General features: G+C 52.1%; 1 protein-coding gene across 1 annotated transcript in view; it reads left to right on the top strand.

The window, feature by feature from the left end:
• Tom1 (target of myb1 membrane trafficking protein) overlaps positions 1-18,976 on the top strand; it is a 35,094-nt gene that overhangs the window by 5,645 nt on the left and 10,473 nt on the right. The window contains exons 2-7 of the mRNA XM_013024913.1: positions 11,495-11,579; positions 14,539-14,617; positions 15,835-15,984; positions 16,245-16,379; positions 16,479-16,625; positions 18,421-18,537. Of these exons, the coding sequence (XP_012880367.1) occupies positions 11,495-11,579; positions 14,539-14,617; positions 15,835-15,984; positions 16,245-16,379; positions 16,479-16,625; positions 18,421-18,537 (713 nt within the window). The remainder of the gene's footprint in view (positions 1-11,494; positions 11,580-14,538; positions 14,618-15,834; positions 15,985-16,244; positions 16,380-16,478; positions 16,626-18,420; positions 18,538-18,976) is intronic.

The raw sequence follows: 18,976 nt of genomic DNA, 5'->3' as shown, positions 1-18,976 counted from the left end.
GGTTTTTTGTTTTTGTTTTTGAGGTACTAGGCAAGTGCTCGACAACTTGAGTCATAACCCTAGCCCTTTTGTTTGTGTTTTGTTTTTGAAACAAAATTTTGCCCCAATTGGTCTCAAACTTGGAATCCTCCTGCCTCTTACTCCTGAATAACTGATATTACAGGTATGTACCACCACACCTGGCTAGTTTATGGGTTGTTTTTTTTTTCTGCTTGACATTAAATATAAAACTAATTGCTCGAGGGTGGGGCCCAGGACCCTGTGCATGCTAGGCAAGTTCTCAGTTACTAGCTACAGAACCACCTCTTTTGTTTGTCTTATTTATTTGTGCCAGTACTAGGGCCTCATGATCTCACGTGGCTTTTTCACTCATGGCTGGTCCTCTGCCACTTGAGCCACACCTCTACTTCCAGACTTTTCTGCCTATGCTGGCTCAGATCTCCTCCTCAATAGCTAGGATGACAGGTGTAAGCCACCAGTATCTAGCTTTTTTTGTTGTTGTTGTTGTTGTGGGACTTGAACTCTGGGCCTGGGCGCTGTCCCTCAGCTCTTCAGCTCAAGATGATGCGCTCTTTACCACTTGAGCCACAGCACCACTTCTGGTTTTCTGGTGGTTAATTGGAGATAAGAGTCTCACGGACTTTCCTGCCTGGGCTGCCTTTGAACCTCGGTCCTCAGATCTCAGCCTCCTGAGTAGCTAGGATGACAGGCGTGAGCCACCGGCTCTTTCTTGAGACACGGCCCTGCTTTGTAGTGTAGGCAGGTCTGGAACCTCCCAAATATCTGGAACTGCAGGTTTGTACCACCATGCCCAGCCTCTCTACCCATATTTTTGTTTGCCCACTAGCCCACCCACTGCCTTTCAGTATTGGACCTAAGATGCCTAAAACAGGGTCTGTTCCAGAGTAGATGGGCTCAGGTGGCAGCTTCTCCCCCGCCCATTGTGTACCCAGCCGAGTGACAAACCTCCCAAAGGTCCCTCACCCCAGAGCCATGACACTCAGTGACTCATGGCACACTGGGAAGGGGCTGCTGCTGCAGGAGGAGCCAGGCTTTGTTCCTAAGGATAGAGAAGGGAGGAAGGGCCAACAAGGAGGGGAAAAGGGAACATCCAGGCTCAGTCAGAGACTTTAATTAAGGACAGACAGAAATGATCACTTTCAATTTGAACTTATTTGAGTTGGTACAATATAACTACTTCGGTAGTTAACTTTGTGTGCCAACTTGGCCAGGCTACATTATCCATTTGGTAAGTGCTGGGGGGGGGGGGTTGTTTGTTTTTGGTTTTGTCAGTCGTGGGGCTTGAACTCTGAGCCTGAGCACTGTTCCTGGGCCTCTCTGGGCTCAAGGCTAGCACTGTACTACTTGAGCCACAGTACCACTTCCGGTTTTCTGATGGTTTATTGGAGATAAGTCTCACAGACTTTCCTGCCCAGGTTGGCCCTGAATAATGATCCCCAGACCTCAGCCTCCTGAGCAGCTAGGATTACAGGTGTGAGCCACTGGTGCTGGCAAGGCCTTTTTTACATGAGATTAACATTAAAAATTGGTAGACTTTTAGTAGAGCAGATCGCCCTCCATAATGTGGGTGGGCCTTTTCCAATTAGTTGAATACCTAAATCCCAAAAGACAATGTCCCAGAACAAAAGAGAGTCCTGCCAGCACACTGCCCTCACACTTGAGCTGCCTTTGGCTCAGGTCTCCAATCTGCTGGTCTATCGTCCAGATAAAGACTTGCCTCATGAATAGATTCCTTAAAAGTTAAAATCCATACACATTGTGTGTATGTGTGCGTGTGTATGCATGTGTGTTAGGGAGCACCCTAACTAATGCAAGCCCCTCTCCATTCCAGCTCCGGGTTGTCAGTAACAGCTTTTACCCTCCCCAGTCTAGGGATTACAACCTTGGCCTGCAGCCCCCTCACACCTCTCTGTGTGTCCTTGCTTCCTGGAAGAAGCTGAGGAAACTCCTTCATCTAAAGAAAAGTCTCTTGGGTGAGGTCCTGTAGCTCCTCACATCAGCTAGAGAAATGTAGGTTGCAGAAGCAATAGCCTCTGTATGGTATTTTAGGGTTTCTCTTGTGGCCTGTGGTTAAAAAATGACAGGGGAGAGGCAGCCAGGGTTTTGAGGAAGGGCAGCTCAGCAACTTAGGAAACGGATGGAATTTTCCAGGCTGTGTCTGAAAAGAGTTGTTCATTTGGAAAATGGGCTTCAAGACAAGTTACTGGCTGGGAGAGGGGGGTGGGTGTTGGGGAGAACGGAAACAGAAAACCCAGCTACTGCATGCATGTAACTTTTAAAGTCTTTTTATTCAAGTACTTAAAATGTTCAGTCATTTTGTGGCTGACATTTTTGTAGTAACATTTGCTTTGGTGTTTCCTTTGTGCTCAGTGGACACTATGCTAAAAAGTACCTTTTGGCTAGAAATGTGGCTTAGTGGTAGAGTGCTTGCCTAGCATGCATGAAGCCCTGGATTCGATTCTTCAGTAAGTACCTCATAAACAGAAAAAGTGGGAAATGGCTCTGTGGCTCATGTGATAGAGTGCTAGCCTTGATCAAAAGAAGCCCAGGGACAGTGCCCAGGCCCTGAGTTCAAGCCCCAGGACTGGCAAAAAAAAAAAAGTGTCTGCTCCTATTCGGGAGGCAGAGATAAGGGGATCATGATTTGAGGCCAGGTGAAAAGAAGTTCAGGAGACTCCGTCTCAACCAATGGCTTGGGGGCATGGTCATGCACCCCTGTTACCCCAGCTGTGGAGAAGTAAAATGGCTATGTACAGTGGTACACACATCATGTGCTTCTAGTTTTTCTGCCTTGCTACTGCCTCTTAATATGGAAAGAGACCTACGGATTTCTCCTGGGATGGAAAGGTGTCCATCTGGAATGAACTTTTTATAATGGCCCCTTCTATACCTTGCCCATTACATATTGGCCTCCTCCTGGTGGTGGCAGGAAGCTCAGCTGCACACACAAGCCTTGGGTTTCTCAAGAGAGTAAGCCTTGCAGGGCACTGGTGATCTTAGCTACTCAGGAAAGTAAGATCTGAGGATCATAGTTTAAATCCAGCCAGGGCAGAAAAACCTGGGAGACTCATATCTCCAATTAACTACCAAAAGTGGATCCATGGCTCAGGGGGTAGAGCACCATCCTTAAGCATAGAAGCTTAAGGACAGTGCCTAGACCCTGAGTTCAAGCCCCAAGACCAGCACCAAAAACAAAAACAAGAAGAGGACAAAAGCAAAGTTTCCCTAAAGAGCCACTTCAGAGACTTCCTTGTATCTGAGTGGTCAGAAAGTAGCAAAAATGGAGACTGCAAAAGTGAAACACAGGGAGCTAGCAGCCAATCAGGAAGCCCTGGCTGCTCACAGTGGCATTAGTAAATGTAATGACAGTGGCCTTGACAAGGTCACAGTGCCAGCAGCTATAAGTTCCCACCAGCCCTTGCAGCTGACCTGCACAGCTGGTCTTGTCTCCAGGGTTCAGTGCACGTAATGACAACTGCAGAGATCCTGTTTGATTGCCCCATCCCTGGGTGTAAAGCTGTTAGGTGGAAGGAGGGCATTAAGAAAGTATATGGGACCTAGGAAGTTGGTTCAGTGGTAGAATGCTTGCCTTGCATACATGAGGCCCTGGGTTCAATTGCTCAGCACCACATAAGCAGAAAAAGCCAGATGTGGTGCTGTGGCTCAAGTAGTAGAGTGCTAGCCTTGAGCTGAAGAGCTGAGAGACAGTGCCCAGGCCCAGAGTGCAGGCCCCACAACCAACCCCCCACCCCAAAAAAGGGTATGGGCTAGGCACCAGTGGCTCACACCTATAATCCTAGCTGCTCAGGAGGCTGAGATCTGAGGATCAAGGTTCAAAGCGAGCCTGAGCAGGAAAGTCCCTGAAACTCTTATCTCCAATTAACCACCAGAAAACTGGAAGTCGTGCTGTGGCTCAAGTGGTAGAGAGCACATCTTGAGCTGAAGAGCTCAGGAACAGTGCCCAGGCCCAAAGTTCAAGCCCCAGGACCGACCAAAAAAAAAAAAAAAAATGGAGCCCGGTGCTGGTGGCTCACACCTGTAATCCTAGCTACTGAGGAGTCTAAGATCTGAGGATCACGGTTCAAAGCCAGCCCAGGCAGGAACATCATGAGACTCTTCTCTCCAATAAACCACTAGAAAATTGGAAGTGGTGCTGTGGCTCAAGCAGTAGAGCACTTACCTTGAACTGAAGAGCACAGGGACAGTGCCCAGGCCCAAAGGTCAAGCCCCACGACCGACAAAAAAAAAAAAAAAAATGGATATGGGATTTTTTCCAAATATTCCAAGGGCAGTCAGGTGGAAGAAAAGACTAGAATTTCCGCAGCGCAGCCACTAAGGAGTCAGCAAGAGCTGAGGGAGGGAGCCGGCGCTTAAATAAAGTAGCATAGAGGTGCACTGTGCGGAATGTGGCCAAGGCCATCACTCAGTCATTCAGCAAGCAGGTCCTGCAGGTTTCCGTGGTCAATTCCACTGGCCACGCCCAGTAGAGAGAACTGACCCACTCAGGAGTCATAATCTGCCCCCTAGAGGAGCTGGCAGCCTGATAGGAGGAACAGAGAGACAAATTGGCCACCAGGCTAGGGGGTGCAGGCAGGAAGCTGAGCTGTGAGGAGGGCCAGGCTGCTCCCAGGTCTTGAGTTCCCAACCACAAGCTTCAGGAAAGATCAGCACCATTCAGATCCAAGCTGAAGGTTCCACAGCACAGGCATCCAGCAGAAACAACGAGCTGTGGCATCTAAAGCCAGGCTACTTTCAGTTGTGAGCAACAGGAGATCAACAGAGGCTCTTGTTTCCTGACTACGAGTCTGAAGGACAGCTCCTAGTTTTGTCAGCTCGACAGCACACCTGTGCTCTTCTTGTCAGCATAGAGCTAAGCTATTTAGAGGAGGTTAGGGAGGTCTTGCCCTCAGCCTCCCGGAAGGTCAGTCCATCACTCTACAAACACATAAGGACCCTCTCCTTGCTGTCCGCTCAGCAGGTGGGCCTAGGAAGAGTCCGTCCCTGGCAGAGGAAGTGGCCAAGTGGAGAGGAGGGCAGGCTAGCTTTAGCTGCCTCTCCACTTCCTCTCTACACAGGCTATGGACACACAATGGGGTGACACACGATGAGGGTCACATACAGGCTGTGACCAGTGCTTGCTCATCATGTTCGTTTGGTCCCTGTTCTCTGCAGTTCTGTTGTCATGGTGCAGAAGGAGGGGCCAGAGCCAGGCTCAGCCAACTCATCCTGCACCCCAGTCCTAACCCTCAGAGTGACTCAGGGCTTCCTTTTTCTGTCATAGCAGCCTCACCCTCTCCCCTTTCTGGCATGACCTCCACCAGACTGCACATTTGCTGGGACTGGAACCTCTGGTTTTGTCCACCAGTATTTTTTTTTTGCCATCCTGGGGCTTGAACTCAGAGCCTGGGCACTGTTCTTGAATTTCTTTTTGCTCAAGGATAGCACCCTACCATGAGAGCCAGAGCACCAGCTTTTTCTGTTTATGTGGTACTAAGGAATCAAATCCAGTACTTCGTGCATGCTAGGCAAGTACTCTACCACTAAGCCACATTCCCAACACCCCACCAGTGTTTTCTTAGGCCTGGACACACAAGTTATTTGAGAGGCAAATTAACATGATTTAAAAGTAAAGATCTGAGCTGGGCATAGTGGTGTGGCTGTGATCCCAGCACTCAGAGGCAGGAGGAGTTCATTTCTGAGTGCCTAGGTATATGATGAGGCCCTGTCTCAAAAAAACAAGGGCTGAGCCAGGTGCTGGTGGCTCATGCCTGTAATCCTAGCTACTCAGGAGGCTGCAATCTAAGGATGGCAGTTCAAAGCCAGCCCGGGCAGGAAAGTCCCTGATACTCTTATCTCCAATTAACCACCAGAAAACTGGAAGTGGCACTGTGGCTCAAGTGGTAGAGCACTTGTCTTGAGCTGAAGAACTAATGGACAACACCCAGGCCCAGAGTTCAAGCCCCATGACCAACAAAAAAGAAAAATTAAAAAGGGCTGTTGATGTAACTCAGTAGTAGAAGCTTGCCTAGCTTACGCTAGGCCAGGGTTTGATGCCACACAGAAGATGTGGATTTGAGACCTAGACATCATAGGGTTCAAGTCTATGATCTGTAACTTACAAACCACATGGCTATATTCAAGGTACCAGTCTCTCTGCCCCCCCTCCCAGTTTTTTATCATCCGCCTTGTGAGTGATGAGTGCATCTCAGTCAGATGCTCGGTTTACCCAGAGTGCCTGGCCAGCGTGTGCAGACTGAATGTCTGATCCATGAAGGATGACATTGCACATAGTGCCACAGGTGTGAAAGATGGCCTGGAAGTTGGGGACAGTCCTGACTGTCCTGAAGAATTTAGGCTTGTAACCCTTGGCAACAGAGGACCAGGGACAGTTTTGCATGAAGAAGGGTGCTGGTTTGTGTAGATAGAGGTGATGGTGCAGGCCAGGGCAGGTGATACAGGCCCTGAAGTAGAGCCAACCCGTGCGGCAAGAGCACTGGGCACAGCTGGAACATGCAGGTGGGAGGGAGATGGCCCACGTGGCAGCAGGTGGGCAGTGGGCATACCCACGACACTGTCCACAGCTCCACTGAGCACCCACAGGACAGCCTTCTCCAGAGCATGGCAGAGCAGAGTCCCCGAGGACCAGAAGGGCAGCTGTCTTGCCCAGGATTCCAGATTACCACTGAGGAGGTATAGGCGAGAGAAGCAGCCGCTTGAAGTGCAGCTAGGTGATGGTGGTGTTAGGTGACCACGCACTCCCCTTGGCTGAGTCACAGTGGGCCTCACTGTGGCTCATCCCTGCTCCACTCACTGGTGCACGGACTAGTCAAAAGTCACCACCATGAGGCAGGCACGGAGGCAGGCAGGCAGGCAGGCAGACTCACCCTGATCTTACATGGGACCTGGAGGGCTGGGCCTTCCTGGTGGCCTGAGTTAGGAGAGGAGACCAAGCAGGCTAAATCTACATTAGGGAAGGCCTGTAGGCCTCATGCCAGGCAGAATACCTGGAGCCTCCTGGGCAGGACAGGTCTGTACCAGGCCCAATGCAGAGAGGGGTAAGGTGCTGGACAGACAGGTGCCCAGTGACCTGAAACCATCGGACTCTGCCAGCCCTGGGCCGCAGCAAGCACCACACGTCAGCAGAGGTCTGCCGTCAGCCCCCATGCTCTTGCTACACGGCTGGGGGCCAGGGCGCTTCCCTGCCAGCCACCTGTGAAGGAGTCAAGGAGTCGGTTTTCTTTATCTGAATCACTCATGACCATCAGCAGCATTTTTATTCCCTTCCTTAAAATAGCAAGCTGAATTACTTTGGCAATTAACACAGAGCATGCCCATATCCTCAGGTTCCTGTACATTTAAAACTGTGTCCTTAAGGGAGTGTGATGGAGGGGGTGACACAGATAAGAACACAGCGTCGACAATACGTGATAACCAAGTCCTCCATGTAACTAATGTGAGCCAATAATTAAAAAAAAAAAAGCCAGCAAAAACTGGGAGTGCAAGTATGGCTCCAGTGTGAAGCAGTACAGTGCCAGCCCTGAGCAAAAAAGCCAAGTGGGAGTAGTATTGGCATACAAACACATACACATATACGTGTGTGTGTGTGTCCACACACACACGCACAGGCCCTTACTGTTAGGAGGAAGTCCTCCAGCTTGGCCCCCACATCTCCAGCTTCTGCGTGGCTCCCCCTAAGTGGCCTGGCCTGGCCTCCACACCCACTGACTCACCAGGGTCCTTTCAGCACCTTGGCCACCTCCCTGGGGAGGACAGGTGCCCCTGCTTTCCAGGGTACCCTAGGCAGCACTGAGGGGCCGAGCAGGCAACCCCTGAGAGGCTTGCAGGAAGCAGGTGACTGGGGTTAGGGAGCGCCAAGTACATGGGGGTCAGGAAAGACACTTGGCCATGTGGAAACCCCTGGCCCCTGTGGGAGGTGGGCAGCGCACGCACTGGTAGGAGTCTGCCCTGGTATCTGTGACCACGCCACTGGTAGATGCCCCCATCTCAAGGTTCAGTCCTCTACCGGTAGTAATGTATACCTCTTGGGGTGAGCATTAATCTCAGTCTTTATATGAACAGCTAATGATGCTGGAGGTCATGGGGGATATAACGTGGGAAGCTAAATATTAGGTATGGTAAGGCCACACTGAAGACAGGGGAACTCTGCAAGTTGTAGGGCCCAGGCAGACTTGGTCCCTGGGGCAGCATGGACATTAGTGGGTGGAGTGAGGCAGGAGCAGGGAGGAGGCTGAGGCGTGATCTACGGGAGAGGCTGGGGGCAGCCGGGGAAGGGCCCAGTGAAAGACTCGAGCTGGACCTGCTGTGTGGCCAACGGAAGAAGAGCAGGCTCTGGTGTTTGAGTAGCCATTGCCCCAGTCTGTCCACAGCTACCCCTGCTCAGCGGACACTGCTCAGCACAGCTGGTTCTTCCATGTGAGTCCGTGAAAGTGGGGAGTGGAGCACAGGAAAGCCAGCACCAACAAAGGTGTGTTGAAAGACAGGGAAGACCTTCCTAGTCTCCTACCCTGACTGTAATCTAGAGGTAAAGCAACCGCCCTTCTGCTCCAGCTGCCTGGCCTGTGTCCTGAATGCAGGATCCATTGGTAGGACTGAAAGCCAGGCTAATTTCAAAGTCAAGGGCTCAGAAGCCACAGGGCAGACTATGCCACCCAGCCTGCCAGGAGCATGGCTGCCGGATGGGCCACCAGCCTGGAGAAGCAAGTCTCCCACAGTCACACAGAGACCTCTGATCCTCCTTGTCCTTTGACAGACCTGGGTGGAAAATGTCCTTAAGTCTATCTTAAGTCTCAGCATAGGGTTGAGACCGTGTCCTCCTTGTCTACCAAGTGTCCTAGTGCCTAGAATGGGCCATAGTGAGCAATCTCTCACCCAGTGCTGTCAAAAGAGCCTTGCAGGACAGGAATTGCCGGCCAGACTGGCCTATCAGCAGGTGCGCCGAGCCCAGCAGGATGGCCACAGAGGCCAGCAGATGTGTAGCACCACCTCTGGAGCCAGGATCTTACCTGAGTGTTGTGAGAATGCATGCAGGTGCTGGATGGGATGGAAAGTAGCTTGTGGAAGCAGGATACAGAAGTGTCTGTGGGCAGTGCGGCCAGACTGGTCTGCGTGAGGACACATCTCAAATGGAATAAAGACAGTGGGTGTCTGTGGTTAGGACCGACTCAGATGCTTGTGCAAGTGGAAGGACGGTGGGTATTTGTGGTTAGAAGGACTGACTTATAGGTAGGCACTGGTGGCTCACGCCTGTCATCCTAGCTACTCAGGAGGCTGAGATCTGAGGATCACAGTTCAGAGCCAGCCCAGGCAGGAAACTCTGTGAGACTCTTATCACCAGTAAACTACTCAGAAAAAGCCAGAAGTGGTGCTGTGGCTCAAGTGGTAGAGTACCCTGAGCACGAAGAGTCTCAGGGAAGAGCACCCAGGCTCTGAGTTTAATACAGGACTGACTTATGTGCCTTGCATGTAAGTGAAGGGTGGTACTTCATGCATAGAAAACATTTATGAACTTTCTAGCACAGTCCATTCCTGCATTTGTCACTCGCCAGCACTTTTCAGTGCCTCATACTGGAGCTCACAGAGGTAAGGTGCCAGCATGGCACCTTAACCATATCTCAACAAAGATCCTGGATTTAGCTATCTACCTGACTTCAAACACATTGTGTTGCCCAGTCTAGCCTTGAACTCTTAGTCCTCCCTGCTTTTGCCTCCTGAGTGGTGGAATCACAGTGTGTGCCATCATGCCCTGCTGCCCTTGGCTTTGAGGGGCCCTGAGACTCCTCATGTGCAACTCTCAGCCAAGAATCATCCCAGCATGAGTGTAGTAGAGACAGACAGAAGTAGTGGTGGTGCCACGGCATTGTGACTACCAAGCACCACTGAACTGTAGCTTTAAGACGGCGGCTCATTTTAGGTGGTGTGATTTTCACATCAACTAAAAGGGGAGTCACCAGCAGTCATTGCCAGTCTGTAGACAGAAACCATGGCTCAAAAAGAGACAGGAGCCCTCCCCCACAGTATAACCCTGCTTTCACTGTATTTGATGTCGGTATAATTTGTGGAGGGGAAGGGGAAAAACAAATCAGTATAATAGGGATACAGGTGGACCCACTGAAACAATGAGATGTACAAGTCGTTATATCGGAAATGAACTTTACAACTTTAGTGGGGTGGGGGGCAGGGAGGATTGGGTGGGGGGGGTGGGAGGAGGATGGGAAGGGATAGGAAAGGGAAACAAAGGAGGAGGCTACAATGCTTGATAAGAAATGTACTCATTATCTTGCCCATGTAATTGTAACCCCTCTGTACAGTATTTTTACAATTAAAAAAAAAAAGAGAGAGAGAGAGAGACAGGAGTCCAGGTGATCCGTTGGGAGTAGTCTTTGTTCCCTAGGTATGGCATGTCTCTGGGAGATGATGGAGAAAACTGTTTTACGGTGCACCGGCTGGGGAGTGGCACAATGTACTCTTCATTGCATTCCAGCTTAGCATGATTTACATTTTGGACCATGTGAATGTTACCAACTCAAAACATAAAATGAGTGTGGCAGAAGGACTGATGCTGAGGCAGGATTGAGAGTTCAAGGCCAGCCTGAGTTACAAAGTGAGATCCTGTCTCTGAAGATTATATATATTTTTTTCAAGATGTGATTTTATATATGTTGTGATCTTATAAAAAATTTTTTTAAATGCTACCTCTGACACCATGTGAAAAACAAGCCCCCCGAGGCTAAGCCGGTCCCAGTTCTTGTCCTAATCATCCACTCGTGGAACTCTAAGCCAAGGTTTTCTCATTTGTGCAATGACAGGGTTCCATTCAGCCTCCCATGGCAAGTAGAGAGCCCAAGAACAAATTCAATTATTTTGGTAAAACTGGCCTGTCTTGGGTTCCCAGAAAGCATCCACTGTCTTCTGCCCTCTGTCTTCCTGCCCTGCACCCTACCTCTTAGTGTGTCAGACTTTTCATTGCTGTAAGAAATGCCAGAGAGAAATCACTTGAAGGAGGAAAGATTTGTTTGGGCTCATGTTTCAGAGGTTTCAGCCTGTCTGCTGGATCCATTGCTTTGACCTAAGCTGAGGCAGAACATCACAGAAGGGAGGGACAAGGGGGAGAGTCTACTCATCTCATGGCGGCCAGGAAGCAAATCCACCCTTCAGAAACACACCCCCTCCCACTCACCCCTTCCTTCAGCTAGGTCCCCCCTTCCATAGTTTCCTCCACCTCCCAACTATCTATTCACATCTTTAACCCATCAAAGCAAACCACTGATTAGGTCAGAGCCCTCATGATCATTACATCATCTCTGGAAATACCTAAAGATGTGCTTAGCTAATCCACTGGGTGTCTCTCAGTCTAGTCAAGTTGACAGTCAAGACTAATTACATCACACTCTGTGCTCTCCTGTGTCCAACTGAGACTCCAACACCCATGTAATTTATGATTTCTTCTTCTCAGAGAAAGCTACAGATGGCTCCCTTCAGAGCGAAGACTGGGCCCTCAACATGGAGATCTGCGACATTATCAACGAAACCGAGGAAGGGTGAGGACCCTTGGAGGAGAGGTTTGAGGAACACAGGCGGGGATGGTCTGCCATTGCTGCCCACAGCAGTGTTGACTCACCTGCTTCCAGCCAGAACTCCAGCCAAGCCCACCGCTACTGTCGCCACCAAGTTGACCCCACCATACTGTAACATTTTAAACCTTTTTGGACCATGATCAGCCCATTCCCTTTATCAAGTAGATGAGACACTTGTGGATATAAAGTTTAAAGCCCTGGGGTAGAGAGCTGGCCAGCTAGCCCCTCCCTGTGCTGCCACCCCAGCAGCAGCCCAGGCCTCCTGGATCTGAGCTTGCTGCAGCAACTCCTCGGGGACAAAGCCAGTTTGGAATTCTCATAATGAGGAGGTGGTCTCCCGTTGCTCTTCTGCACTCCAAGGGGGCGAGACTGTGCTTTAGGGATGGCCAGCTTTTCAGTGAGCAACAGCACACTTCCACTCAGCTTTGATACCAGCAGGGCAGGAAGAGGGCATGTGGAAGGCAGTAACAGGGAAGAAGAGCAGAGGGACCAATCAGAGCTGGCATCCACTGGCAAGTTCAGTATGTGAGCCATGGTTCTGCCCAGTGCCCAGGAACCCTGCCAGGGCACTGGGTGTGGGGAAGCCTTGGGTCTAAGTTTCTGACCTCTGGTTGTTTGCTGACCAACCATGTGAGGAGCCCTCAGATAAGATCATTTACCTCTCTAGGTCTTCATCCTCAAAAGGCAAAGCTCAGCAAAAGCCTGGGTGCCTAAGGGCAGCAGAGAGGGGACATGAGGGTCACTATTATCTCAGGAAATCCAGGAAGGATCTGTGAGAGTGTGGCCACAACTGGGAAGAAATGCAGCCAGAGGCTTCCATTCTGGTAAAAGAATCTACCGTTGGAGCAGGACCCCGTTTTCCTCTCTGTGCTGTCTCCCACCAGTGTAGAGTGCTCCCCACTACCCATTTGGGCTGTGTGTGTGCAGAGGGGTGGGAGACAAGTACACCCCACTGGAGCAAGACAGGGTCCACGAGGAGAGGGCAGTGGTGGCCAGGCCCCACCAGAACCATCCTCAGCCATGCTGAGGCTCCACGCCACCTTGGATCTTCCAGACATTGCACGCGGCATCTGAGACCCAGCAGTGGGCAAAGGCAGGCATGACCTTTGACTCCCACCAAGCTCATTATCTAAACCTTAGTGTGTAGTGGAGTCTCCACATTGTCATACACTGTGCTTGCTTGTCATACACTCTGTGCTCTAGCCGAATAGCAGGTGACAGCAGTGGCACACAGTCCACTTCCAGCACTGTTTCCACTATCTGAAACAAGTCCCAGTAGAATGCCGAAGTGGTTCACCTGACTACCCGAGGTAACCGGCTCAAAAGGAAAAAGGGGTTATTTTGACTCACAATTTCAGAGGTTGCTTTGGACCTGTGGAGAGGCAAGCAAGCACAACACAGCAATGGTACACAACAGAACAAACCGCTCAACTCATGTCCAGGAAGCAAAAGAAGAGTGAGGAGGTCTGGGGATACGTCTCAGTGGTGGAGTACTTGCCTAGCAGGTGCAAGACCCTGGGTTCCACCCCTAGTACCATAAGCAAAGGAAAAGGCTGAGGAGGGGCATGACCATCCCCATGACCTAAAGACTTCCCGCTACGCCCACCTCATTCAGTTTCCATAGCTTCCCAACAATGCTGTCCCGAAGACCAATGCCTTCACACATAGTCCTTCCTCCAGGAGGGGTGAGGCACTGCCCCAGGAATGCTCCGGCAGAAATAATTCTTTCTTCTGGACCAGACCCCCCCAACCCGCTGCCTGCCCATCCCCTCCACTGCAGTCCTAGACCCTCCTCAGTGCCACCCCATGCAGGACCTGCTTCCCCAGGCCATGCTTCTGCCGGTACTCCTGTCCAGGACCTAGGTCAGACCTGTACTTCCCAATGGAGCCCTCAACAGGGCAGAGAGAGGACAGATCCAAAAGGCCACTCACCAGCCTAGACAAGTATCACCAGCTCCTGCAGTGTTCCAGGCCCTGCTGTGAGAAGGGGTCCGGAGGATTGTCCCTTCTCCACCAGGGTGGCCAGGGTTAGCGTCCCATACCAGGACACCTAGAGACTGGAGGCCCTGGGGGAGCTTCCTATAGGAGTAGGTCTTTTACTAGCGACATGGAGGATGGGAGCAGGGCCTGAGCATTCTGGCATCGCTGATGCCACCTGTGCAGAGCTGAGGCTGGTGGCGGTGGTGCAGCACAGGTAGAGGAAGAGCATGCAGCCATAGGCTTCCTGTTGTTGCACTCTAAGGCATCTGCCCTCCCCCGTGACCCTGAGTGTCCTGGTTCTCTTCCACACTCTACAGCGCCTCCTGCTCCCTCCTCCCATCCAGGGCATGGGCCCAGGCTGCTCTGCCCTGCTGGCCCCTCCCCGTCCTTTCCATCTCTCAGGGCTCGGTTACAAGGCCACCTCTTCAGAAGTGCTCACTGTTCCCACATACTCCTCTCTAGGAACTTGCTTTTTCCCCTTCAAATACCTCTGTCTTCCCTGGGGAAAAGCCTGTTGTCTGTTTGCCTCTTGTCCCAGCTTCTAGCCTGGTGCCCACATGGGTACTTGGTAAGACCTGAGTGGAGAGATGGATAACTGGGCAGATTAGCTGGCCAGGCTGGGCTGTTAGACCACTGTGCACAATAGTAGTTCTCAGCCTTGTCTCCACTTGGACAGAGAAGCTCCTTGGGGTATGAGAAGGCTGCAGACCCCAAACCCCTCCCTAGGAGTCTTGCTTGCGTGCTCCAGGAGGGGGCTTAGATTCCTATACTTTAGCAACAAAGTGGGCCTGGAGCAGGGGCCCCTCCTGACTAGGCTGGGGAGGGGCAGCAGGACATGGATCACAGCCTGTGCAGGGAGGGGGCCAGCCCCCTCCAAGTTGCCATACTGTCTCTCCAATGCTGAGGAAGAAGTGTTCATGTCTGCCTTTTTCCTTCTGCCCAGCCCCAAAGATGCCTTCCGAGCAGTGAAGAAGAGAATCGTGGGCAATAAGAACTTCCACGAGGTGATGCTGGCCCTCACAGTAAGTGCCTGTCCTTCCATCTGTCCGTCCCTCCATCCCTCTATCAGACAGTCCAGTTGCAGAAGCCGTCTCCTGAAAGCTACATGCGACTCATGTCCGCCCTTGGCTCCTCATTCAAGGGCTAGGCAGGAAGGCCATGGGTAAAGTCTGTCCTGTCACACCACTGGTAGACCACTCGAAAACCGGAAGTGGCGCTGTGACTGGAGGCGTAGAGCACTTGCCTTGAGCTGAAGAGTTGAGGGACAGTGCCCAGGCCCCAAGTTCAAACCCCACAACTGGCAAAAAAAAGAGAGAGAAGTTGTCCAGGAAAGTCCTCCCCACCCCCTGTATAGGGAGTGGATGGCTGAGGCCACTTCCCTCCAAAACTACTGATGTGAGTTACCCCGGCTAAAGAGCCTGCCAGGTGACAAAGGCTCAGTAAACTCAGGCCAAATGGGGATGTGGCCTGTGCACAGGGAAACTGCGAACTACCTAGCACTTTGACATTTTAACAGTACTCACTGCAGTTAACACTGAAGCCAGAGCCGGGTGCCGGTGGCTCATGCCTGTAATCCTAGCTACTCAGGAAGCTGAGATCCGAGGATCACAGTTCAAAGCCAGCCCGGGCAGGAAAGTCTGTGAAACTCTTATCTCCAATAAACCACTCGAAAACCAGAAGTGGCACTGTGGCTCAAGCAGTAGAGCGCTCACCTTGAGCTGAAGAGCGTAGAGACAGCACCCAAGCCCAGAGTTCAAGCCCCATGACTGACCAAAAAAAAATAACAAAAAACACTGAAGCCAGCCCTGTGAGCAGGCCAGGCTGGTGGGCATGCTGACCTCAGGACCTTGGGCTGGGAATGAGGAGCCTTCCCACAGCAGTAGGTCCAGTTGGGACTGGAAAGCAAGGGAACTCCTGCAGGCTGGCAGTGGGAGGGAACACAGGGGCCAGTCTTCAACTTCAACATGGACTAGTAGAAAGCTCAGGCTGTCTTTGACTTCCACTGGGGAGCCGCCACGCCTCGCACCAGGCCAGTCAGGACCCAGTGCCAGCGACCCTGGGGGAGAAAGTTCTGGCCGACTCACCACTTCTCACCTGGTAGCAGTCGCCAAACCCAGGATTCCTGCCCTCCTCCTCCAGGGGCTGTCTGGGGAAGTCCCTGCCCTCTGCTGGGCCGCCACGTGGCTGCACACTTCCTGTCCTCTGCCAAGGCTGTTCTCACGCACCTCTTGCCCTCCAGGTTTTGGAAACGTGTGTGAAGAACTGCGGGCACCGCTTCCACGTGCTGGTGGCCAGCCAGGACTTCGTGGAGGGCGTGCTCGTGAGGACCATCCTGCCCAAGAACAACCCCCCCACCATCGTGCACGACAAGGTGCTGAATCTCATCCAGGTTCGTGCTGGGGTGAGGGGGGCGGGAGGGCGGTGCAGGTACTGCTTCCTCCCCGGGGCTGTGCCTGAGCTGGATTTCCCTTTGGGGTGACCAGTGGCCAGATGGTCACCATACATGTGCAGTAAGGCTTGTGCATGTAAAACAAGGAGCAAGAGGTCGGGACGAATTTCTGCTCCCAGAGAGAGAGTGCTGGGATGGGGTGGGCTCCCAGGGAAGAAGGTGAGCAGCGGTTACCGGCCATGTCCCCTTGTCCCTCTCAGTCCTGGGCTGACGCGTTCCGCAGCTCGCCCGATTTGACAGGTGTCGTTGCCGTCTACGAGGACCTGCGGAGGAAGGGCCTGGAGTTCCCCATGACTGACCTGGACATGCTGTCGCCCATCCACACCCCTCAAAGGGTGAGGGATAGACCACTAGCAAGCGGGGGGTGGGGGGGTGGAGGGCAAGCCAGCCTGCGGCCCCTCCCACAAGACCATATCGGCTGTCTTTTGCCCTAGACCGTGTTCACATCAGAGACACCATCAGGACAGAACTCCGTGGGATCTGACACCAGCCAGCGAGGAGACTTGAACCAGCATACTGCCCCTCCGCCTGCCCCGGCCATACTTCCTAACGATACACCCATCACACCAACCCCCGAGCAGGTACAGACAGGCCTGGGCAGAAGTCTGGGCTGGGAAGGGGCCCTTGGCAGTACGGACACGACTGTGTGTAGAGTTGCCCTTCATCATCCCAGCACCCTAGAGTGAGGCTCAGAGGGGTACCTTCATTCAGCCAGAGTCACACAGATCGTCTGAGTCTGCTGAGATTCAAGCTCAAGTCTGTGTGACTGTCCTGTACTTCATCTGACTTGAGCAGGTCTTCGTGGAGTCCTCTGGGCAGCACCATGAAGAGGAAGTGCCCGCCAGGCGCTCCCTCCCACTTTGCATAACATGCTGTTTCACTTGAACTGGGGTTCTGACCAGGAACAGTTGTAAAACATTTATACAAATAATAGCACATGGACTGCCCCTGGGTGCTTCCCACAAAGCCCCATAAAGCTTTGAGACTCAGCATAAGAGTCTAGTTTCTCTGCCCCATAGCAAGCTCTGCAGGGTTGCCTACTTCGGTCCAACCAGCATGCTGAAGCTTTCTCTGAGTCTCAGTTTCCTCCTGCAGCTGGAGGAGTGACAGCTGGTCTGGTGGCTCTGAGTTGTTTGTGGCATACCAAGCCACTCTGCCTTCTGAGGCACATCCATGGCCATGCCAGAAGCTTGATACTGTCACTGTCGACTTCAACATGTAGCTAGGCTGGATGGAGCCCGGCACATGAGGATACCTGTGCACACATGTGTGCCTGTAATCCTAGCTACTTAGGAGGCTGAGATCTGAGGATCATGGTTCAAAGCCAGCCGTGGCAGAAAAGTCCCCATGTGATTATTAATCCAATTAACCACTCAAAAACCAGAAGTGGCACAGTAGCTCAGGTGGTAGAGCACTAGCCTTGAAGAAAAGCACTCAGCCAGCACCTTGGCCTTGAGTTCAAGCCCCAGGACTGGCACCAAAACAAAGTCTATAGATCACAATCATGCTTTTGCATAGTGTTGATAATAATATTCTGAAATCAATTATAACTTCATCACACAATGTAGAATATACTCGCATTTCTCAAAATATAGTTCTCTGGCTGCTAGACCCATGAGCTGACTTGATAAGAAATGTTCTTAAGGGAACAACCTGGCCAAAATGTTGGGAACCCCCTCTTGGTGCCGTCCTGGTCATGCGTGGGGTGCCCAGCATCTGTGAGGATAGTAAGTGCCCACAGCGCTCACCCCATAGACACCACACAGTGGCCTCTTCACGCTCACCTCTGAGGACACTGCAGCTTCATGGGCAATATTTCCCCAGGCCTAGGACTTGAGCGGCTCTTGACCATTGGAGCAAGGGAATCTTTCCTGCTCAGAGTTGGTGGCAGCCTTAGGACCCTCCTTGGGTGAGCCTGAGACACTAAAAAAAAAAACCAGAAGTAAAACCGAATCTCAGTCCTCCTAGGAGAGAGAGAGAGAGAGAGGGAGACCAGGCGCCTGCAGCCGCCTTCTTCCCTCAGAGGACCCTTCACCCCCAGGGCCTCATTAACTGCCACCTTAGCAGGAGCCACCCTCAGTGGCTCATTCCCCTCAGCTTGTCACACTCTTTTTAGCTTCTTCCTGCATCCAGCTCCTGGTGTGGAGATGGCCATGGTTGGTAGAGCTTCTGTGAAGGGTGGTGGGGCATGGCAAGCCCAGTGCTGGCTTCTGATGGAGCACACGCTGTGCCTGGGAGCTGGGAGGGAGGCTGCTCGGAGAGGGTGCTGGTGAGGAGGCTCCTGGGGGCTCTACCTGACCATCGGTCCAGGCTCTGTTCTTGGGAGCAGCAGGGGCTCCAGATCCCAGCTTCTCTCTCCCCACCGTGGTGTTTCAGATCGGGAAGCTGCGCAGTGAGCTGGAGATGGTGAACGGGAATGTGAGGGTGATGTCGGAGATGCTGACGGAGCTGGTGCCCACCCAGGCCGAGCCCTCAGACCTGGAGCTGCTACAGGTGAGCCAAAAGCTTCCCGTCAGGCCCTGCTGCGCCCTCCCTATCTGCCACATACAAATTCTCCCCAGCCCACAGGGCAATCTTCAGGGCTCACTTGGAATTCCTGGAGCAGTGGAAGGCATTGTAAACAGGGACTTTGGACTGTTTCAAATTGATTAGAATTCAGATCTCAGCTATACTACTTGCTGGCTTGAACAAAATAGTACCTCCTGCTCCAATTTCCTCGTGTGTATGAATTCTGGACATGGGACTTCCACCCCTTAAAACCTGCACGTGGGCAGCAGGAAGGATGGAGCGGTGTGGGGTGTCTCTTTCGTTTTGTCCTATTTTGTTTCCTTGTTTTATGCTGGTACTAGAACTTGAATTTAGGGCCTCATACCCTTACTCGGCTTTTATGCTCAAGGCCAGCACCCCAGTTTTGGATTTTGCTGGTTAACTG

The sequence above is a fragment of the Dipodomys ordii genome, unplaced genomic scaffold (assembly GCF_000151885.1).
Source record: "Dipodomys ordii isolate 6190 unplaced genomic scaffold, Dord_2.0 Scaffold79, whole genome shotgun sequence".
NCBI classification, from domain to species: Eukaryota; Metazoa; Chordata; class Mammalia; order Rodentia; family Heteromyidae; genus Dipodomys; species Dipodomys ordii.
Note: the sequence above shows the minus strand (reverse complement) of the source record. Positions and strands in the feature narration are given on the sequence as shown.